General features: G+C 37.2%; 1 protein-coding gene across 1 annotated transcript in view; it reads right to left on the bottom strand.

Moving 5' to 3' along the window:
• Positions 1 to 25430, bottom strand: part of AGBL4 (AGBL carboxypeptidase 4) — a 1336770-nt gene that overhangs the window by 534277 nt on the left and 777063 nt on the right. Inside the window, exon 5 of the mRNA XM_004607339.2 lies at positions 20773 to 20989. Coding sequence (XP_004607396.2) covers positions 20773 to 20989 — 217 coding nt within the window. The remainder of the gene's footprint in view (positions 1 to 20772; positions 20990 to 25430) is intronic.

Raw genomic sequence — 25430 nt, 5'->3', positions numbered from 1 at the left:
CTATTGAGAGACCATATTTCTTAATGGATCTTTTTATGGTGGTAGCAGTGTAGTATAAATGTTACTATGGATTAAAGTCTTCCATGAGTGAAGAAAATGTTCAGTAGTTGGATATATGACAATTCTAAGAGGTGGCAGGATGTTATTTAGAATGACAGCATTAAAGCTAAATTTTTGTTACGATGTATTTTCATAAAATGTAGGAGGAAAAGAACAATCTATTATTCTTCAATAGATTGTTCTAAAAGTAGCAATCTTTTAGTAAGACTAATGGCACCTGCTCACTTTTCTGGGTAGTGCTCAATCAAGGTTATGTCTTTAACTCATGTCCCATAGGGTTAGTGAGGAGCTGGGAGGAAGACAAGTTTTTTTCAGAGAGCTTTCCAGAAAGCACTATAATACTAGATTAATTATGTGAGAGTAGAGAGAGAGACCCTGATTGCCTGCTCACCTCACATCTTGCTTGCTGTGTCCAAAGGTGCTGATAGTTTGAACTAGGGCACTGATGGAATAATTATGGAAGGAAAATATTTTAAGGATATTGAATTGTGCCTTAATCATACTTAGTGACATATACAGTATGAGGAGTGAATTAAAGGAGTTAAATGGAACAAGTTCCTGGCATGGGTCACTAGAGTAATGGTTGTTACTTTGGGGAATGCTCGTTTGAAAAGGGTGTGTGTTAGTCTATTCCTGACTCTACACTCTGAATAAAGATTCACATGTGCTTCTATGTACTATTAAATGGAAAGAAACTCAAGCATCAAAATTTCGTGCATCTCTTATATAGACCCTAGTTAACCCAGAGCTAAGGTTTGGAGTGATCCACCTGTATCAGTAGGGTAAATTGGAAGCTCCAACCAGATGCTGAGAGGATAGATCTGTCTCCAATTAATTTGGGCTCTTTTTGGAAAGAATAACAAAAACCATGCCAAGAGAGTAGTAACTTGTGAAGTGGTCTGCTGGCAGAGAGTCAAATCCACTAAGCTTGTTTAATTTAGAGTGTCTGATCAGGACAAGGTTTAGTGCAGATGGGGTCTATAGAACTCTCTTGAGGGGTGGATTAGGGACATATAATTGAGATTACTAAGTTCCAACAATTACTCAATTTAAAGCACAGCCAAAAATATTTAATTACTTCTCATACATTTATTTAGACATTTTTCCAGCTGAAAAGTCATAATATTTTCCTTTAACTGAAGAAGAAAGAACAAAGAGAAAGGAATAGAAAGAACAGAAGTTCTTATTTGACGTTTCCATGAAGGTCAGAATGGTCATGTCTCTCTAGCCTATTTTCTATGGATTTTGTTCCTTGACTTTACTGTTTCTAAGGACACTGGATAACTCCAGTTCTTTTATAATATCCTGGTTTTCCACATAACAAACATGACAAACCGCTATTAATAGTACTATAACCCCCCAAAATAAATAAAAAATAAACTATATAACAACAAAAAAAGAAAATTGCAGTAGAAGCTGCCAATCAATTTCTAGATCTTAAATTCTTTTTTCCAGCTAGCTCTGCTTATACTTGCTCAATCTGCTCCACCCTAGCTTTCTGGAATTCTCTAACTATACTGTGCTCCCTACCTTTTAACTTTGGCTTTATGATTGTTACCTCTTATCTCTGTCCCCTCTTTTGGAAGTGGGGGGGATCTAATTTCTCTATGTTTAGTTTTATTTAGATTCTTAAATCATTCAAGAAAAAACTTTGAGTATCTTCACTGTACCACATTTTCTATTGACTTCCCTTAACTGGGAACCAAATAACTGATTAGCTGTAATCAATCTCATGAGAGAGATAAGATTGAAGGCCCAGTGGTATTTCCTGTTGTCCAAGGACTTCATTGCCGGGTCTGTCTAGCCTGATCCTCCCCAATGAACACTCCTTTTTTCTAATTTAATTTTTGTCTTACATGCTGGTCTCCTTTCCACAAGATGGATTTGAATTTGCAATTAGACAAATTTTTACTTATATTAACTAGGATAAAAATGAAGAAATGGGAGCAGGAACTCTATCCTGTTTATTTCTAGACCTCTCATTGTATTTGGTAGTAACTTGGAACTTTTGTAATTTAAACTAAATTTAATTGAACTGAGTTGACTTAAAAACAGGAAAATCTTATGAACTAAGATAAATTATGCTACTTGGATTATAAGCAACATTTAATTCAATGATTTGTATAGACAATATAAAATGCCAACTTAAGCATTTCAAAGGAGTCTCTGGTAATATGCATGGATCTCTGTTCTTAATCTCCAGTCTTGTCTTATAAAACAGTTGCATTGGTATATATACACATGGATTACTACTTGGCTATAATGAAAGGCAAAGTTATGCAATTTGCCCCATGTGGATGAATCTAGTAAGCATGCTGAGTGAAGTTAGTCATAGAGAGAGAGAGAGACAGTACAGAAGTTTTTTTTTTTTTTTACTTATATATGGGATATAAAGAAACATAGTAAGGTAATAACAAAAGGCCAAAGGCATCACAACCTTAAAACTAATTTTAAAATCCAAATACAGTTTTATAATTTATATGGTGATACAATAATTTTTTAATAAAAACCACAAAACCAAAAAAAAAGAGAAATGTACCAATGTTAATATTTAATTTTAAAAAACCCATTATGACCATGTGAAATTTTGACTCAGGAAACTAGGTGAAGAATATATATTTCTATTGTTTCCATAAATCTAACATGAAATAGAAAGTAAAGTCAGAAAAAAAAACGAGCACTAAGTGAATTTTATTAATATGAGGGGTCTAAAGAATCAAAAAAAAGGGGCAATGATTATGACCAAACAACAACAAACCCTTGGATTTTGATCATAGAACTGAGGTTTCCAGAGAAATAGGAAGAGGAGCTCATAAGCATCCAATAAACTATGGCAGAGGAATATTGGTACTTTCATGGTGAGTGTGGCATGCTCATCTACTTCTGAAGGGGTGTGAAATTGCACTCTAAAAATATATAATCTTGTAAAACAAAGTTATCACAATAAAAGACAAAGTTTTATTATAAATAACAGCAGAGAAATAAAACATTTTAAACAATAACAACCAAATTTATAATAAGCAAACATAATCAAATATCTTCGTGTCTTGGTAAAATTATCCTCCTGTTTATCCTCTTTTTTGTGACAATCTCTGTATGTTGGAGGAAAAGCCACAGGGCAGGCAGGTAGAAGTTAATCTGATTTCTTTCAGGAATATCAGCTGTCATTAGCAAGGGCAGTCTGGAATTTAAGGGCTAAGGGTGACAGTGATCATGCTCCTTCCTAACTGGCTCTTAATTTGTCTGAGAAGAGTTCAAATTCTTTAGATTGACATTAGAGTAACTTCTAACTGAGCCACTCCCGTTTATCTTTTCACATTCATCCATTATCATAGTTCTCAGGCTGGCCTATTATTCCTAGCCTGACCCTATATTCTTTTCATATGGAAACATACAACATTTAGAGGCTTACCATGCATCTTTGCTTCTGTATCCATTTATTTATTCTGTTCAAAATGTCTCCTTCAAGACTTCATGATCTCCCTTGAGGCCTTTCTCTGCCCACTAATATTTTATCACATTTATTAATATTATCACTATTATTTGGTTTAATATTTGTGTCACTCACCACACTGAATAATTCTCAGGATTCAGGTCTGTTTTGTATTCATCTTTATCTCTAGTATCAAATTAATCCTGGGAAGCAGATGCTACTCAGAAACTATTGAAAGTATAGTAGGATGGTTTTGCAAGAATTTAGTAAATAACTGCATATGTGATAGAAAAATTCTCCCTATGTATCACTGGCTTAGAGTTAATTCTTTGATATCCACAAAGGGTTGGCTTCAAATCACAGCAGCATATTATAGATATAAATTGCTCAGACCCATTATTTTATGTCACTAAGAATGCGAATAGACAATAATACACATCTCATTTAAAATTTTTCCTTCTAGTGAATCTTGTTTCATCAAGCCTATCCCCTTTCCTGATTTAATATACCCAATATTGATTTTGTTCCTCAGCACTATGAAGGTATGGACTTCTGCCTGTTTCTACATCTTTTCACGCAGATTCTAGACAGTACTGGTTACGTGGGCATTCAATAATAATATTAACCATGTGAAATGAATGCTATGAGAATTGAATAATAATTAATATATAGATTATATATTATTGAATCAGGCAAATGCCAAACCCACTCAATAACAACCATTACTATAAAAGGGGAGGGTAGATTAAGAGGAAACATTAAAACATGCTTGGGTGCTGACAGGCTTATATGTCAGAAAATATAATCAAGATATCATGAATATCTGAAACATATTTGAACTAGAAAGGGTGCTGAAAATGATCTTGTCTGATTTTCTGTAGCCCACAGAGGTAGATTACTTTTTCTGACATTATAGAGCTAGACATGTTGTGTGGTAACTTGGCAAAACTGTTCTTGTATAAATATTTTTCTAGTGATTTAAGATGCACTATCATCAGGTTAATTTCTTTGTTGATACACTCTTTTGGCAAGTATTCATAAGTATGGAAATGGTTCTCACCACTGAAGAAAATCCTTGAAAAAGAGGGAGAGAGAAAGAGGTGAGGGAGGATAAAAAGAGAGACAGAGAGGGAGAGATAGTATTATATGTTCATCTGTTTTGTTCAATGACATATAAAAATATTTTACTGTGTCTGACAATACAAGTGCTATATAATTTAAAACCACTATTTGATGTTTGAAACTAATGCTGTAATTTATTATGGTTGACAGTCCAAGGACTATACAACTTATAAACCACTATTTTTTCAGTTAAAATATACTTCCATCAATTTTGGAATGAAAAAGTTGGTAAATCCTATCCATAAGAAACAAACATAAAACTAGAAAATATTTACACAAACATACATTTCAGCCTACAGACATTGAACATCAGAAACACTTTCAAGACTATTACTTTTGGGAAAACTGCTGAACCTTGGGCAGTAAGAATAGAAATCTGTGACTTTCTGTCCTGGATTATTTCATTTTCCCTCAAGCATGGTAAAGGCAGGATTTTGTTAGGGAAGATCATTTGTGAGAACTGACAAATACCCTTTCATTATCAAGGGAATTTACTTAATGTGGGGACATAGGCTGTGATAAATCCCCACTAGAAGATTTATCTCTGGAAATACTATCAAGAGATAGGTGAATGAGGAGGGCAAATAGGTACTAACAAGGAAAAGTGTATTTATGGCTTAGAACAGGGTGCTAACTTAGCAGAGACATAGGAAAGCTCAAACCAGCCACATAAATCCAAACAACATAGAGGAAGCATATGTGTACATAAGAAACGACAAATGGTATTTAAACAATTGGCTACCCATTTATGAAAAACGAACCTAGGACCTTACCTCATGCCACAGCTAAAGATTAACAGTGTTGTAGACATAAATCAAATCTATAATTTTTTTGGAGGAAAATAGGAGAAAAAACACCGTGGCCTAAACTGGACAGAGTTCTTAGTTATGACACCAGAAGTATTTTCCATAAGGAAAAAACAAGATGACTTTGGCTTCAAAATTAAAAACATTGTTCTCCAAAAGACATGTTTATGAGAATGAAAAGATAAGACTTAGGCTACAGGGGTTAGTGGGAATGATATTTGCAACCAGTTACCTAACAATGACACTACATATAGAACATATGATGAATTCTCAAAAATTAGTATATTGACATGAAAAAAATCCCAATTTTTTATGGATAAAAGTTTTAAACTGATAGTTTATTGAAGACCCATAAGTGTCAAATAAGCACAGGATAGGATAATCAGCATAGTCATGTCATGAGGGTTATTATTTATCCATTTATTTTTGCTTTTTGGGTCACACCGGGCGATTCTAAGGGGTTACTCTTGGCTCATGCATTCAGGAATTACTCCTAGTGGTGGTGCTCCGGGGACCATATGGGATGCTGGGAATTGAACCCGAGTCAACTGTGTACAAGGCAAATGCCCTACCCACTGTCCTATCACTCCAGCCCCACCAGGGTGATTTAAATTAAAACTTTAGTGGTAGGAGGGAACCTGGGACACTGGTAGAGGAGATTGACAGGAGAGGTGGGACTGGTGCTGGGATAATGTGCTCTTGAACTTAACTAAGAATAACTAAGAAAATCATGGTGCCTTAATATTTAATAAAATTTAAAATAATACATTAAAACATTGATTAGGTGCTAGTAATACCCACTTAATACAGCTGTAATAAAAATAGATAATAGATATTATATTAACTATAATAGATAGTTAACTATTAGGATACCACTAAGAAACCCTTTTTTCTCACATTGTTAGAAAATGAAAATGTTCTACTAATTTGGAACATAGCTAACAGTGTTAAATTTTTCAAGCTTCAACATAAGCTTACTATAAAACAGAATGATTCCACTGCTAGAAATCTAAAAGAAAGGAGAGAGACATCTCTCTCTCTAGATGGATACTTACACCAATATTCATAACCAATGGTCACAAATGTTCATTCCCATTACTCTGGGAAAATTTCAGGTGTTTATTAATTGGGGAATAGACAAAATGTGGCACATATTTTCAACAGAATTATCATTCAACACTAATAATGAGTAAATTTCTGATATATTCTAAAATATAGATAAACCTCAGAAGCTTTGTGAAAGATTCTGAAAGCATAAGATTACTACATAGAATATAGTTACTTTATCAAAAATGAAAATTTAAAGTGTTATACTGCAGGTAAGTAGATACTTATAATGTGTTCAGACTTGGGATTAACAAAAAAGTCTTTGGAAAGGAATGAAATGTTCCAAAAATGGATTGCAGTGGTACTTGTAAAATTAGAACTGTACTAAAAGTAATAGAATCATAACCTTTTATAGTGGCTAAATTTTCTGGTATACAATTTATATCTCAAAAAATCTGTTAAAACAACAAGAAAATAAACTTCACCTAAGGAATTAATCTTAAATGTCAGATCATGGTTTTGATGTATATACAAAAGAATTTTACTTGGTGGGGTTAGAAGGGGCCATTTGTAAGTAAGAAAATAAAATGCCATTTTTAATTATATAATTGCTAGCAGTAGCAGCTAGGCCCATGGTGATTAATAATTTCAGCACTAGAATTTAAAATCTTGCTTCTTGCCTGCTCTCCCTGTTGGCATGTTTAGCTTTCCCACTTGTAATTATCCTCCCTCCAATTTGGAATAAGGATTAACTAATTATAGTGGTGCCTTCAGACATGAGCCATATCAAACGCCCTGGTAACCAAGAAACTGTCCTATCTGTGAAAGTATGCCAGAAAGCCTAAAAGTCTCTTGTGTCTCTTTGAGATCCAGAACAACTGGGTTGATCCAGTATGCTTGATCCAATACAAGATTCTGAAATCTAGTTTAGCCACCAAGGCTCACCTTGTACTTCCATTAACTTTATGTTCTTAATGTGATGCTTTAGATGAGGTAATCATTTTTTAAGATAATTTTTTAAGGATTTTAATACCAAATAGACTGGAGCAATAGCACAGCGGGGAGGGCGTTTGCCTTGCACGCAGCTGACCTGGGTTCGATTTCTCCATCCCTCTCGGAGAGCCCGGCAAGCTACTGAGAGTATCTCGCCTGCACGGCAGAGCCTGGCAAGCTACCTGTGGTGTATTCAATATGCCAGAAACAATAACAACAAGTCCCACAATGGAGACGTTACTGGTGCCTGCTCAAGCAAATTGATGAACAATGGGACAACAGTGCTACAGTGCAATACCCAATGATGTTTAATTCTTGGTCCTAAAGTGAACTAGCCACTTAATTTAGCCAAATAATTTCCTTTTAACTTCATATCACTTATTTATAAAACTGGAGTAATTTTCCTACTCTATGAAACTGTACTAAGGAATAAGCATATTTGTGTATATTTAGTGCCTGACCCAATATTTGTGTGTAAAATCTAAGTAAAGGGTATAACATCAATTCTCTAGTATAATAATTAATATTTCAATAGTGCTCTTCCTATCCTAATCTTTCAGCATTAATATTTTCTGTTGCAAAGCAGACTTCTAACCAACTGCCATAATACAACAAATCAGGCTACTTCCTTCTCTTTGGGATCCCTACCGTCCAATTCTATATTCAGTAAATTTACCCATCTTTCAAGTTTCAACTTAATTTAGTCTTAACATTAACTTCTATTAGTCTATGGTGCTTAGTCTTTAATAGGGGTTAAACCTACCTGAGCTCTGGGAGCCTGGGACCCTCATGGTTAAGTAATCGCCATCTTTGCAGTGTCAGAAATCAAACTCAGGACCTTGCATATATGATATACTAGTTAAATTATGTCCCTGGTCCTTGGCCATTTACACTCCCATCCATGAGTTCACCCACTCACTGGTCACTGCTCTGGGCTCTTAGGATAACATACAAAACTTCAAGGAAGTATCCCCTGCTCCATGAGCACAGGATGCACCAGTTCAGAGGGTTAGGGATAGTCACATGATAGCCCAGACTCAGCAACCATAGAGACAGGTGGCTCTGTCAATTTGCCAGAGATGCACATATTCCTTGCTCACAAAGACCATTCATGGACATCTAGCTCAGTAGGGAGAAATTCATCAGTCTACCCAAACTCACAGAACTTGATCATTTCACAGTAGACTAACACTGGCATGGCATGGGCTTGGGCTACCACAACCAGCTGTGGACATCACCAGGAACATCACAAATACATTGGTCAGGGTTACAGGAGATCCCAGTATCATTTTAAATAATTAATAATATACTTCATTATATACTCTTAAAAATATATCTTGTGTTGGAAAGAGTAGCAGTATTAAGGCACATGACTTAAATGTATCACTGTATCACTGTCATCCCATTGCTCATAGATTTGCTCGAGTGGGTACCAGTAACATCTCCATGTGAGACTTGTTGTTACTGTTTTTGGCATATCAAATATGCCACGGGTAGCTTGCCAGGCTCTGCCATGTGGGCGAGATACTCTCGGTAGTTTGCCAGGCTCTCCAAGAGGGTCAGAGGAATCAAACCTGGATCAGCCACATGCAAGGCAAAATGCCCTACCCATTGTGCTATCGCTCCAGCTGACTTAAATGTAGCTGACTCCAAATAGATCCCCAGAGCCACTTGGTCCTCGAAATGTGTTTCTCAATAATCTTTTGAAGGTGGACCCTTTCTAGCCTTGTTTCTTATCTGTGCTCACCTTAACGTATGGACTTGCCCCCTAGTTTCATGCTGTGAACCTCTATTTATGTGATTTTTCACCTGTGCTTCCATTTGAAAATCCTAGGTCATATGACCCAGTTGAGAAATATAGCTCTATCTAAAGATCTTTGGGTATGGTGCCCTAGCACTGCTGCATGTTTAAGAAGCAATGTGTCCTCAGGCAATACCGGATTACAATTTCTGAGAAGTGGACTGAGCACCCCTTGGAAGCTGAATAAATAAAATATTTAAATGAAATTTTAAGATTGCTTTGGCTATTCTTAGAGTCTTATGATTTCACACAGACTATAAACGTATTTTCTATGCCCTTGAAAAATTTCATGCAAATTTTGATGGAAATTGGATTGCATCTGTAAATTACTTTGGATATAATGATCATTTTAATAATGTTGGTTCTTTCAACCCATGAACAAGAACTTTAATTTATTCCCCTTAAAACATGACATTAATTGTAGATTTATTGTATAGGCTTTTACAGTATTGATAGGTGCTTCAACTCCCATTTTGTTAAGGTTTTCACAATAAATTGGTATTGAGTCTTGCCAAATGATTTAGCATATGATTTTTGTTCTTCCTTTCATATTAATGAATGGTATAATAAAGTAACTTATTTGCATATAATAAACCATGCTTGTGTTCAAGGGATGAATTTCACTTCATCATGCTGAATGTATGTTTGCATGTGATCTGATAGGATTTTATTGTGTATGTTTGCCTTTATGTTCATCCCCTGCTAATAGTCTGAACATTTTCGTTTTAAGAAATATTTCTGTCATTTTTTGTATTACAATAATGTTGGTCTCATAGAAACTGTTTTGAAGAATTTCTGTTTCTTCCAGGAAATGGAAGAGACCCAAGAGACCCAGTCCCGGCAGCCAACCTCCACTACCCAACCTACCCAACCGCTGCCATGCTCCAGGCCACTTTCTGGACACATTATGAGACACTTTCTATCCATTTTCCATAATTACCATGCCATATTTGATGGAGTTCAGACAGTAAGCAACAAATCATAGAGAGTAATATATATATATACACATATATATGCATATATATGTATGCCCCTGGTGCCGTGTAATCCCAATATATATGTGTGTATATATGTAATATATATGTATATATATGCAATCCCATCAACAGCCAACATCCAGATACTGTAAAACCAAGCTCCCAGAAGAGAGTGACGTAGAGTCTCTTGCCCCCACACCTGGCTGTCTTCACCAGGGCCCCTCGGAAGGGGTGGGTTGAGTTTCCCTCCCTGCCCCGAGCAGAGCCCCAGCAACCGAAGACTTCTGAAACCCAGCCACAGCCATGCTCAAGGCCCCTATCCACACATTCAGATGAGCCTCATGCATGAAGGAACCGGCAGAGGAACCCAGATATGCGGGACCCAGGGCTGAGATCTCCAAGCTTGCTTGAATGTGGACTATGCCTCTTCTGCCCAGATCCCCCATTTTCTAGTAGCTAGGTGGTCACACCAGAAACTGTCCCCATTGCCATGTAGTCTCATCAACAGCCAACATCCAGAGACTATAAAATCAAGCTCCTGTAAGCAACATAGACTAGTTCTCCCTCTCGGAGAACCTGGCAAGCTACCGAGAGTTTCCTGTCCAAATGGGAGAGCCTGGCAAACTTCCTGTGGCATATTCATATGCCAAATACAGTGAAATGATGGGTCTCATTCTCCTGACCTGAAAGAGCCTCTAATGCGACACCATTGGGAAGGACGAGTAAAGAGAGACTCTAAAATCTCAGGGTTAGGATGAATGGAGATGTTACTGGCCCGCTCGAGCAAATCAAGGATCAACGGGGTGATAGTGATAGTGATAGTGATATATGTATGTATATATACCTCTTGGAGAGCCTGGCAAGCTACTGAGACTGTCCCACCCACATGGGCAGAGCCTGGCAAGCTACCCGTGGCATATTGAATATGCCAGAAACAGTAAGGATAGGTCTCATTCCCCTGAAAGAGCCCCCAATTGTTGGGAAAGACGAGTAAGGAGAGGCTGCTAAAATCTCAGGGCTGGGAGGAATAGAGACATTACTGGTGCCCGCTCGAGTAAATCGACTAACAACGGGATGACATTGATACAGTGATATGGTAATATATATATATATATACATATATATATTTTAGTAGTATAAGAGAACAGATAGAAATTTGAATTTTGCTGCAACTCAGATGAAACTGGAGGAAATCCTACTATGTTAGTGAGTCAGAAAAAAAAAAAAACACTGGGTGATCTCACTCATATGTGGATTTAAAAAAAAAAAAGCATGGGATCATACACAATAGAACAACCCTAAAATCTGCTCAATAGAATGACTGATCTGAGGGTGCTAGAGGGTGGAGGGAAGAAACCTTGATTTAGTGATAGAGGAATTCTGGAACTCTGATGATGAGAAGGATGTGATAGCACTGCAAGTATAAAACAATAATAATATTGGTATTATCATAAAAATTAAATTAATTAAAATTAAATAAAATAGGTTATAAAATGGCCACTGAGAACAGACCCTAGGATTCTGCCTATAAAACTAAGTATTCCAAACAGTGGTGGGAGAGAACAAACAAAGGAACCTACAGACAGTCACAGAGGGAAGAATATTGTCACTCTAGTGATGGATGTGGTACAATGATACTGCCTAAAAATCAATAGCACTATTGTAAATCATGAAATTTCAATAAAAATATTGACCAGATATCTGGGGCCGAGAGTTAAAAAATGTGCCAAAGTACTTTCCTTGCATGTATCTAATCTCTGGAACCATAAAATCCCCTAAGCATCTCTAATCATATAGCTGGGAGTAGTCCCCAAACTGGTTGGGTGTCACATTAAATTCCCCCACAAAATATATGCTGGAGTATTTAGTTTGTCTGGTTTAGAATATATTTATAGAAGTAAATCAAGACATATAACCTTGTAATATTTCCCCCATAAGGTCTCTCACAGGGTCTAAAGTAGGACAGTGATCTCAAATTACTTTTTTTTTTTCTGACCAAGGAATTCCTCAAAAAAAAAACTTTGAAGCTCTATTCAAGGTAAACTTTCTCATTTTATAGGTTGAAATTTGTCCCCAGAAAATGAAAGTGCCATTTAAGGCCATATGAGTACTTTGATATTAGAGCTGAAAGTAGAATTTAGATTTCCTGTGGTAGAGACTTAAAATAGTCTTTGAATATCAGTTAACGACATGTAGGGCAACCAATATTTAAAATGTAAGATTGTCTTTTTAAAAAAATTTATTGAATCACTTTGAGATAGTTATAAGCTTTCATGTTTGGGTTACAATCACACAATGATCAAACTCCCACCCTTCCACCAGTGTACATTCCCCACTACCAATATCCCCAGTATACCCCCCTTTCTCACCCTCCCCCTGCCTCCATGGCAGACAATATTCCCCATACTCTCTCTCTACTTTTGGGCATTATAGCTTGCAACACAGACACTGAGAGGTCATCATGTTTGCTCCATTATCTACTTTCGGCACACATTTCCTATCCCGACTGATTCCTCCAGCCATCATTTTCTTAGTGATCGCTTCTCTATTCCATCTGCCTTCTCCCCTCCGCTCATGAAGCAGGCTTCCAGCTATGGGGCAATCCTCCTGGCCTTTGTAATTTAAGAGTTCCTTTACCCATAACAATACTTAATTTTTCTTTATTTCTTTAAACATTAGCAGAGCTTATTGATGCTTATGAGGTTCCCATATTCAATAAATCAGTTTTCCTCTATGGTGCTTTTTTTATGTGGGCCTTCATAACATCCATGGAGGAAAATTCTTCAGCTTTTCCTGTCTAATGATCTATAAGCAATGGTAATTGGAAATAAAAATTATGATTGATATGTAAAAGATTAAGAAATACATACAAGAGGGTATTTCTTGTATGTATCTACTGAGCAATAGTACAGTGGGTTGGGCATTTGCCTTGCATGTGGCAGACCCGGGTTCAATCCTTGGCATCCCATATGGTCCCCTGAGCAGAGTCAGGAGTAATTTTTGAGTGCAGAGCCAGAAGTAACCCCTGGGCATCACTGGGTGTGATCCAAAAAGCCCCCCCGCCAAAAAAAAGAAAAAGAAATACAAAAAAGAATATAGAATCTGTAGGGAAGTCCTGAGTAGACATCTTACAGTAAACATTTTGGGGAAAGTATTTCACAAATTATCACTGGAAAGGAAAAAAGTTGTCTGTTATTTTAGACAGGTAGTGATTGCATTCCTTATTGGACTAAATAATATAAAGAGTCATCCGATCAAGGTGGTGAGGGGTATTTATCCACATCTCATATAGGTTTTAATCTTCCAGATCTTCAAAAATATTCAGTAAATGAAACTACTCTCTAAACTAAATCCACACTATTGATCACAATGAAGGTTTAATAAGATTAGAACCTTAAGTATTTTGGTTTTCTGAAAAAAGTATGTCAATTATTTGTGTTTTTTCTTTAGAGATGAATTTAGCAAGTTGGCAGAGATAACATTATAATTCTTACTCATAGAGTAAGAATTGTCATCTTCCAGTAAACTTATAAGTATTATAAGTAGACTAGTTTTTGCCTTTTTAAAATTCTGCTCCTAATATTTTGAAATTCATTAAGATGAACTTTGGTTTTCATAAATTTACTGGTATATGAAATAAATGTTTATTTTTCTTCTTCAATTATTGGATTAAAACCTTTAATTCTGACTTGTAGTAATCATTTGGTTATTTCTTCATTTTGAAATAATGGTAAGTTGCCTAATAAAATAGTTATGTTCTAACAACAGTAAAATTTCTCTGGATATAAGAGAACTTAGATGACTTTTCTGTTTTTTCATAGTTGAGGTGGGTTATAACACTTCTAATATTTATGTCTTGGTGTACAAAATCACTGCTCCTCCACCAGTACCAAAGTGCCCAAACCCCTTTCCCACTTAAATTGTTTCTAGTCTTTCTCTTGCTTCTTTTCCCAAGTCCTCTGTCTGTACTACCTGGCAACCTCATGAACTGAGCTAATATTTAAGGGTTAAAAATTTTTAATTTAAATCTTATTCTAAAATAACCTATAAAAACAAAAAGTTAGCATAGTGAAAATAATACTTTTGCTTTGGGGGTAGAATTAATCCTTATATAAGCATAAATTACAGATGAAAGTTACATCAATAATTTTTTTCTCCTCTTTCGGAACTCTTCAGAAGCAACTGACAAATGGGAAGTTATCACAAAACCTAATATTTAGTAACAGGAGAATTTTGTTGTAATGTTGCCAGGATTAGAAACATTGGCTCCCAAAATAGCCAATCACTGGATTAGAGGCTTCACAACTCTTAATTCCTATGGGTTCTGGAGAAATAGCATAGAAAGTAAGGTGTGTTCTTTGCATGTGGCCGACCCCAGTTTGAAACCCCAGCACTGCATATGATACCTGGACACTGTCAAGAGTGATTTCTGAGAACAGAGCCACAGTAAGCCCTTGAGTACCCAAGGGTATGGTTCAAACCCGCCATTTCAATAATAAACAACAACATAAACAACAACAAAGAACTAATGAAACTGTAGGTTGGTAGTCAGAATCTTCAGTCCTAGAAAACTATTTCCTTGAATTAAAAAAATAAAATCGAGTGGTAGTAAAGCTTATTCATTTCATGTCATTAAATTTGTAAAAGTGAAATGCAATACATGTCACTCTTGGCTATAATGAATATAAATACTTTTAAATTTATCAAAATGTCAAAAGTTTTAACAGAAAAAATTTATTGGTATAATTTTGTTTTGTTTTTGGGTCACACCCACTGGAATTCAAGGTTTAGTTTTGGCTCTGTGCTCAGGAATCATTCCTTGCAATGCTCAGGGGTCCATATGGAGTGCCAAGGATTGAATCAGAGTTGGCTGCATGTAAAGCAAATGCCCAACTAGCTGTATTATTGCTCCTGCCCAGGTATGATTCTTTTAAAGTGAGGGGCTGGAGTAACAGTACAGTGGGTAGGGTGCTTGCTTTGTACATGGAGGACCCAGGTTCAAATCCTGGCACCTTGTATCTCTGAGCCGAATGAGGAGTAATCCCAGAACACCCTAAAACAAATAGCAAAGAAAGTGGATATGGATTCTCTTAAATGGGATTAAAAGTGGAAATGTCACTTGACTTCATCTCCTTTCTCCCTTCACTTCCTTCATCCTATTGTTTGGATGAGTTTGTGAATGTAAATTCCACATTGGATCATAAGATTGGAGGCAGTCATATGACAAGGATTGAAGAGAAGAAAGCTGAGTGAACTTCTCTCCTTAAAGCTTTTGAAAATCAAAACTACAATATCAACTCAAAATTGCCTACATATAGACTCTTAAATGGAAGATAAATAAACTTGCAACTTGCTAAGATTTCTATTATCTTATAAACATATGTAGCAATTATTGGAAGTTTACCCTATTATCCCTAGTAGTCTCCTGATGCTCTTAAGTCTTCATATTGCTTCTAAATATATATCTTTTATCTTAATTAATTCTTATTTCAATAATTCAGTCAATAGCGATTCAATGCATACCTACACTCTGCCTGAAAAATTATATGTGAGGGAAGAGCAAGGCACAAGAAATACATGTACGGGTGTTTCTCTCAAAAGTCAAATACTGAATGGAATTCCCACTTTAACTTGTGTCACAATTCATGCCTGACGATTCATTATCTCAGAATATTTTCTGATAGCTCTAGCTAAAATAAGCTTACTATTTTTAGCAACATATAGTTTGTTTATTGTGAAGTAAAATGGCTTTATTTAGTAACATGAGGAGGGAGAAACAGAGAGGGAGGGGAAAGATATCAAAAGGAACTCATTCAAGAGAGAACATGGATTTCCCTAGAGTGCAGAGCGATGAGGGTACCTCATAAAGTATAAGGAAGAAAGTTACACATTCCATATTGGTATGTGGGTGGCCTGAGGATGGAGATGTGTTCCAGTAATAGATTGCTGATGAAACCATGTATATTTAATATGTTCTTTATGCCTCTCTACAGCCAATCTCTCCCCTTCTTCACCCTTTACTTGCCTAGGCTGGCTTATCTATATGAACCACATACATATGAATTACATGAACTGTTTCCCTCTAATTTCTGGTTGGCTGGCCTGTAGGGATATAAATAGAAGACCAGAGGAAATAAGAGGATGAGGTCTATGAACTTATTTTTCTCAGCTTCCCCACTCTGGGGTTACCCAGTTTCCTTAACTGAAGGACACCATTCCATTTGAGGTGTCTTATTATATAACTCTTGAGGACTGGTTTCTGGAAACCATTCTTTATCTTCACACCCAAAGCTGTTCCTAGCTCCAGGGACTGTTCTATACCCTGTGGTTTCCCTGAATAAAGCCCACACCTTGTAAATAGTTCATTTATTAAGTCCTCCACAAATTACCCTAATGTGAGGCTGCCATCTGTTTCTTGCAATCATGCTGACTTAGATAGGGCATGCGTCCCAATTTTCATCTCAAAATATATAGGCACCATATATATGTGTATATACATATGTATGTATGTATATATAATAAAAATTTAATAGAACTACTGTTAGAAAGAGAACGAGAATAGAGGGAAGTTATTTAGCAAACTCTTTGTGCATATAGAATCTCCAATTATAAAAATACCTGAAATATGTGCTGTATTTTTTTTGGTGGATGGTTCTGGTCAGATTCTACAGATTCTAAAATACATAGTCTTGAAGATTTCACTTATAAGTGGGTCTCAGTTCTTCTGGAATCTACATACCACAACTCTAAGTCTAGTATTTACAAATTCTACCAGTAACTTCACTTGGTATACTGACTGTGTAAAGTTTCTAATTTAGTGCCATCATCATCATCATCATCATCATCATCATCATCATATCATCACATCATCATCATCATCATCATCATTTCGTTGATCATCGAATTTCTCGAGCGGTCTCAGTAACATCTCCATTCATTCTAGCTCTGAGATTTTAGAAGCCTCTCTTTACTCGTCCTTTCCAATGGTGCCGCATTGGAGGCTCTTTCAGGGTCGGGGGATTAGAATTATCATTGTTACTGGTTATGGCATATGAATATGCTATGGGGAGTTTGCGAGGCTCTCCCATGTGGGCGGGAAACTCCTGGTAGCTTAACAGGTTCTCCCAGAGGAGAATTAGGCTATAAGATGTTGCTCCCAGGAGCTTGGTTTTATATCTCTGGATGTTGGCTGTTGATGGGATTATATGATAGTTTCTGTTGTGACCGCCTGGCTACTGGAAAATATCCCCGGTGCCATGTAATCCCACCAATGGCCAACATCCAGAGACTATAAAACCAAGCTCCCGGAAGAGAGCGACACAGAGAGTCTCTTGCCCCCACACCTGACTGTCTTCCCCGGGGCCCCTTGGAGGGGGTGGGCTTCAGTTTCCCTCCCGCCCCAAGAAGAGCTCCCAAGGCCGAAGACCTCTGAACCCTAGCCACAGCCATGCTCAAGACCCCTCTCCACATGTTCGGACGAGCCTCACCCATGAAAGAACTGGCAGAGGAACCCAGGTGTGTAGGACCCTGGGCTGAGACCTCCAAGCCTGCTTGAATTGAGACTGGGCCTTTCCACCAAGATTCCCCAATTTAGTGCCATAGTCTAAAATTTTTTTTCTTGCTTTCTCTTTTTTACTTTTTGGTGTTAGGGCCACACACATTGGTATTCAGAAATTACTTTTGGTGGGGCATAGGCACTGTATGGCGTGCCAGGGATTGAAACCAGGTTTGTCACATGCAAGGCAAATGCCCTCCTCAGTGTACTATATCTTCAGCCCCTCAACCCACAATTCTTGAATAATGAAACATAAAATCAAATTTACCATCTGTCTACTCTTTCTTTATCAGCAACCAAAATATTAGTGACCATCAAAACTAAGACCTATGTATCCAATGTAAAGAACAACTTCAAGCAGTGGATTGGGTTGCGAGTAAAAAAAGGAAAGAGAGAGAAAGGGAGAAACGTCAGGCACCTGTGCCACATTCCCCAAATATACAAGTCCTAATCCCTGGGAATCTATAAATGTGACCTTATGTGAGAACACAATTTTACAGATATGATTAACTGCCATGAGATGAGTTATCATTATCTAGGATAATCATCCTAGATTATCTGGATAAACCCAACATAATCACAAAGTTCCTTAAAAGTGCGAGGGAGGCAGGATATATTTTTTTAAATTTAAAAAAAATTTTTAATTAGTGAGTCACCATGAGGGTACAGTAACAGATTTACACATTTTCATACTTGTGTTTCGCTCATACAATGTTTGAGCACAACTCCTATACCAGTGTCCATTCTCCACCACCAGTGAACCCAGTATCCCTCCCACCTCCCAATCCCATCCCCCTCCGTCCAACTTGGGTATCCCCCCCGCCGCCTCTGTGGCAGGGCATTCCCTTTTGTTCTCTCTCTCTCCTTTTGGGTGTTGTGGTCTAAAATAGGGGTATTGAGTGGCCATAGTGTTCAATCTATAGTCTACTTTCAGCATGCATCTCCCCTCCCAAGCGGGTCCTCCAACCAGAGCTTACTTGATGTTCCCTTCTCTATTTGAACTGCCTTTTTCCCCAGCATGTGAGGCCAGCTTCCAAGCCATAGAGCCAACCTCCTGGTACTTATTTCTACTACTCTTGGGTGTTAGTCTCCTACTCTGTTATTTTATATTCCACAGATGAGTGCAATCTTTCTGTGTCTGTCTCTCTCTTTCTGACTCATTTCACTTAGCATGATACTTTTCATGTTGATCCACTTATACGCAAAATTCATGACTTCATCTTTTCTAACAGCTGCATAGTATTCCATTGTATAGATGTACCAAAGTTTCTTTAACCAGTCATCTGTTCTCGGGCACTTGGGCTTTTCCAGGTTCTGGCTATTGTAAACAGTGCTGCGATGAACATATAAGTGCAAATGTCATTTCGACTATACTTTTTTGCTTCTCCGGGATATATTCCCAGAAGTGGTATTGCTGGGTCAAATGGGAGCTCAATTTCTAATTTTTTGAGAAGCATCCTAATTGTTTTCCAAAACAGCTGAATGAGTCAGCATTCCCACCAACAGTGTAGAAGGGTCCCTTTCTCCCCACATCCCCTCCCAACAGTGGTTGCTTTTGTTCTTTTGGATGTGTGGGAGGCAGGATATTTCATTTTGAGCATACAGTCCACTGTAGAATAACATTGGTTTGTCCTTCCTCCCTTGCCACAAGGAGTTTAGGTTTAAGTGCTCTGGAGACACTCCCATTCCTTTGTTTATCTGTAAAACTCTTCTCTGAACCCTCCTTCCCAACCTTTTCTACCACCTTTTCCTATCACCTTTTCTCTAATAAAATTCTGTTATCTTGTAAGATCAGATCCTTCTAAGGACTCTGAACTTGTTAGTCTCTTTTGCATAGTTTACCTTCAAGCAATGTCCTTCCTGTATGGACACAGGAAGACAGTTAATATTGTGCTTTGTAACTTGGGAGTTGATTGACTCCAATAATATTTACTTCTGGGCATCTGCTTTCTCAACTCAATTGCCCTTAGTTCCTAGCACCCCAAAAGCAGGGTCCTGACGAGGGACAGAATGGACCCAGGGCAAGCTGTAAGCTACCCTGGCATTGAAATGGGCCAGGCCAAAGCGTCACAATACTCAAATATAAGTTTAGGGGATGATCATGGACAATGCTGTCATGATCCAAAGGTAACAACGAGACTAAAACCCTGCTGGGGTTAGGAAGATTAACCTGGCCTGAGGACTGTGGTCTGGAATGTATAGTGAGATGTCCTCATGAAAAACCAAACTTTATATCTCTGACTGTGTTCATATAGAATGCCATTGACAGGAATATTAGAAGTAGATTTACTACAACTATGTAAGTGGATTACTAGCTGAATCCCACCCTTGAGTAGATCTCCTAGTAATTTTCTTAGTGAGATTTTGTTAATCTCCTCTAGAAAAGATCTTACCTTTCTTTGTTGATTTGTTAATGTTCAACCCACCTTTGTGTCATCATCCTATGTAATTTGCTATATAAACTAAGACTGGGGCACTGACGGGAAGCAGAGGAAGAAGACAGAGGAGACAGAGGAAGAAGACAGAGGAGACAGAAGAAGAAGACAGAGGATACAGAAGAAGAAGAAGACAGAAGAGACAGAGAAAGAGACACACGAGAAGACACGAGAGAAGAACGGAGAGACACAGAAGCACGGAGGAGACACTGAAGCAGAGCACAAAGTGAAAGAAGTGAGAGTGAGGGCAAGAGAAAGAGAGAAGCAGAACGGGAACAGAGATTGGAATAACCTGCAACTGATACCGACCAGCCTGGCACTCGTTCCTTCCTTGCCTGCCTATCTCCATCAGCCTCCACGGGGTGGGGGGAAACGGCATGAGACTACGAACTAACGCAGGCGGAGGGGGAGATAGAGCCCCGCTGGCACCTCCTCTTTTGTGAACACACAGTCCACCTGGTGCCAATATCCATTATTTGCATTGCATAAAAAGCCACTTGCAAACTCCACCACCAAGACTACCTCTTTTTAAATAGGACTTACCACACTCTGACCAAGCTGCTCCCGAAAGAAATAATCCATGTTTCTCTTTTGCAGGCTGTCAAGGTAATGCTGGAAGCGAGTGTATGTATAGGGATAGCAGTATGCAAATTGGTAAGTATCTTCTTCTCGGTCAAAACAAAATGCAAAGGACATCACATAATTCTTTCTATGATCTGGGCAGCGGTAGTAGTAAACATTTTTAGGAGGCAGTCTTTGCCTGAAAAATATAAACAAAGAAATCCAGTCATATTAGACAAACATTTGGTCTTAAGTATAAAATTAATATCAAAGTCAGGAATGGTGTTGCCTTTACCCTCCTTTATTACTACCAGGTATATTGCTAAAACAAAAACAAAATAAAAACCAACAACTAATAGTAACAATACTAACTTATTTTTAAAAAAAGCAATGATATGGCCGGAAAGATGTCTCAACAGGCTGAGTAGGCACTCTGTACTTCAAGCCTGAGTTTGATCCTTTGAATGAGTCCCCAAACCCTTCCAGGCATGACCCCTGGATACAGAGCAGAGAGTAGCCCCTGATCATCAGCAGCTCTTGCCCAAATACTCAAAATAAAGAAACAAACAACACAATAATAAATTGAGAAGTCTCATTCTGAAGATAAATGGTAGGAGTTATAAAGGGTTGGATTTCAGCTCAGGGACTTTTTATTATTCAATTGAAAGGAAAGTCAAAAGGTCTATGTTTCAGGGAGTACAAGCACAGAAAACTTTAAGGGATTTCATAGATTTCTTGTACCTGACATTAGGTTAGACAAGGCAGTCTTCTGTTACTATTAAATACAGAAACCTGATATATCAATGGATATTATATAACACCAGTGATGATGATGATGATGATGATAATAATGATAACGATGATAATTATTATCATTATACAAATTATACATAAATATAAACTGTGCTAAGCCATTCTAAGCACTTAAAATAATAGTAACTCCTTTAATCTTCACAACACTTTTTTTTTCACAACACTCTTTTGAAGTTACTTAATGGCAAGATAGCAATGAAGGATAAACATGCTTTTACTTTTATTTCTAAACTTTAATTAAATTTTTATAAAATAATGTTTCTTAAGAGATACAGGTGGCCTCTGATTCCTTAAAAGGCTCTATAAAGGGAATAGTGCATCATTTCATCCTTTCCGAGATGAAGAGATGATCCAAATAGCTGAGTTATATGCTCCTAGGACTCAAGACACTATTAACTGATCCAGCTCTTGGAACAATCACTTTAGATGTATCCTGATGACTGAAAATGATATATGTAAGTGTGATCAAGTCTTATAACTCACATTCTCAGATTCATCATGTGTGCCCACCTGAGTGAGCACTAAACACAAAATATATATGAAAGTACACATTCAACACATTTCAAATCATAATATATACATATAAATGTATATATGAGTCTCTAGTTTATTTTATTTATTTATTTATTTTGCTTTTTTTTTGGGGGGGGGTCACACCCGGCGATGCACAGGGGTTACTCCAGGCTTTGCACTCAGGAATTACTCCTGGCGGTGCTAGGGGACCATATGGGATGCTAGGAATCAAACCCGGCTCGGCCACGTGCAAGGCAAATGCCCTACCCACTGCACTATTGCTCCAGCCCCAAGTCTCTAGTTTATTATCTCAATTAGAATTTAAGTTTTACTGCTATTATATTGAGTTTTAATAGAGAGCAGGACTTTAAAAAGATCCTTTTCTGAAAGACCCAGAGTCTTGCCTGGAAGTGTTAATAAATTAGAACAAATAGTGAAACAATGAGTCATCCTCTAAATGTATTAAATTATCCCTAAACTCTATTCCTTTTTATAATGTTGATCCTTATATCTATAATTGACTTTCCCATACTTTTCTTTTTTTTTCTTTTAAAAAAAATTTTTTTTTTTTTGCTTTTTGGGTCACACCCAGTGATGCTCAGGGGTTACTCCTGGCTCTGCACTCAGGAATTACCCCTGGCAGTGCTTGGGGGACCATATGGGATGCTGGGAATCAACCTGGGTCAGCCCCGTGCAAGGCAAACGCCCTACCCGCTGTGCTATCGCTCCAGCCCCTCCCATACTTTTCTACATTGCGCATCTCTCATAAGAAGTAAAGACTGAATTAACTGAAATTTCTTCTTGGAAGTCCTTGTCAGCAGAAGCAACTCAAGAATGTATTAAATGCTCGAAATACTAGTTGAAGATGCTGTGTTTTTTATTTATCTCAAAATTCATGACACAGCTCATCATTTGGCCCTGAAGAAAAGCTCAAAATATGTTTGTTAAGCAAATTAGCAAATTTGTGACTTCATGAATGATTCTTTCTCACTTCTTATCATCTAACCTACTATCCTCTCTTGTCTCTATAATCTCTGACTCTCATACACATTTCTTAATGTATTGTTGTAGATAATATTAGAGCACAGTAAAAAGTCTAGATATAGTGTATTGTGGAGGAGATATACAAATCTAACTGCTCTAGAGACAAGTCCAAAATATAAATTCCCTAAAGCATCTCCCAGATTTCTTCACAAGATTTTAAAGAAAGAAGTTCTATTTTCTTTTTCTATCTAAGCATGAAGCATGGATGTAAACAGAGAAGTTGTCACTCCAGGACCTCCTTTGACAGCAGGCACAAATTTTTTATTTGAATTATCAGAAAGAGAAAAGCAATCAATATTTTCAGCTTATAAATCCAAAAGCATATAAATAGAAAGCAAAGTCACTCAGTATTTCCAAAGAGAATAACATATTGTAAGCATTTTCTGAATGCCAATAATGTGCTGTTTGATGTACACTATTATTTGACTAATTAATATGTAAGTGTCCCTTCGTACTAAGGTTATGATAACTGAAATTCATCCAACAAGTGCAATTACAGAAATAGTCTCTTGGTCCCCTTACTTTATCAAGCTGGAGGCAAAAAAATCAAAACAGTATCTAGTTTCCTAGATGCATTTTTAATTGAGCTAATATTCCATCCCTACTCCCTTCATGAAAACAGACCAATCTCTAATTTGACAACCAAGAAAGCACATGACCTGTGTAATCTATGGTTAACCGAAACAATTCAGATTATCACCTGGTTTGAACCACTCAGTCTCTTCCTTTTCTTCTTTGGTATCTGGTATAGTTAGGTGCCAGGCATTATAGTCAGGTGTCCATATTATACATCCAACCTCCCTAGGCAAACAGGACCTATTCCTAATTTCAATCCTAGCTTCCTCCAAAATAGTTATAATACCTCTCTTGTCACCAACCCTAACTTTCTCTTTCTCTGCACCTTGTCACAGTTAATCTCTTAGTGAGTCACAGGGAGAGGGAGAGAAAAGAAGGGAATTCTTAGAATTAGACAATACATTTTCACACACTGTGTAATCAGATTACCATCTTATCAGGAGCTGATGGGTACCAGCAGTGGGAGGAGAGAGAGACAGTGCTACATATTGTCAGCTGAATTTTCAATAATAAAAAGACACTGCTCAATTCTTGATTTAACCTTTTGTCCTACACACACTATTGTTTATTTTTCAGGGTTTATTTTATACATAGGGTTTTATTTATTTATTTATTTATTTATTTATTTTGGTTGTTTTTAATCTGTGCCTTCTGGAGGACACCCACATACGGTGGCAGCAGCTGCTTCTATTAATTCCAAGCCATTAAAAAATTAAAATTAAACCAAATTACTTTGACTGGTTTAGAGCTGGAAAATAGCTGAGCCTGATTATTCCCTATGGTCATAGGCATCAGCAGTATTCCTACCTTCTATGTGACTGCTGGAAGAATATGAACGTAACATGAAACTCCAGACACGGGCTACCCTTGCAAAGAAAGACTAAACTATATGCTCTTAGGTATTCTAACTGCTCCAATCTAGATTCCTAAGTAACAGCAGGAAAAGAATAATGGGCAAGGATTAGAAGTTGGGTTCTAGTCCAAGCTTTAATCCTCGGGCATGACATTTTCCCTCTTTGTGCCTCTGTGCAAAAATGTGGTTACTGAAATGTCTACTTTATCCCTCTTAGGATTGTTGCAACTCTTGGTGAAAATGACTGGGTTGTCAAAATTACATTTGCTTGGCCAAAGTTATGGTATGTGAGGCAAATCAAAATGGTGGGTGCTTTGAGATAAGCTAGATGTTATAAATACAATTCAGACTTACTCAAAGTTTTATACCCAAGTTTTAATATCATAGAAGGAATAATAAAGATTCTGTTTATCAAGTTACTACATTGAAATATTAATATCCTTGTAGTGATCTTGCACAGAATCTAATGTACAGAAAATAATTTAAACATATAAAAATGGATAAAAGAGACTTATAAATGGGTGTTAAATGAATGTATAGAGTCATGCTCAATTCTAGTTGTGGGTTACTTACAGAAATAGAAGATTGGGCCTTTCAAGTTGGCAGGTGGGTGAAGGTTGGGTTTGGGTGGGAATACGGAAACATTAGTGGACAGAGTTGACATTGGTGGGTGGCAGGATTGGTGTTGAAATATTGTATCACTGTATCACTGTAATCCATTGCTCATCAATTTACTAGAGCGGGCACCAGTAACATCTCTATTGTGAGACTTGTTACTGTATTTGGCATTTCAAATATGCCACGGGTAGCTTGCCAGGCTCTGCCTTGCAGGCGAGATAGT

This window comes from Sorex araneus, chromosome 5 (assembly GCF_027595985.1).
Source record: "Sorex araneus isolate mSorAra2 chromosome 5, mSorAra2.pri, whole genome shotgun sequence".
In the NCBI taxonomy this organism is placed as follows: domain Eukaryota; kingdom Metazoa; phylum Chordata; class Mammalia; order Eulipotyphla; family Soricidae; genus Sorex; species Sorex araneus.
Note: the sequence above shows the minus strand (reverse complement) of the source record. Positions and strands in the feature narration are given on the sequence as shown.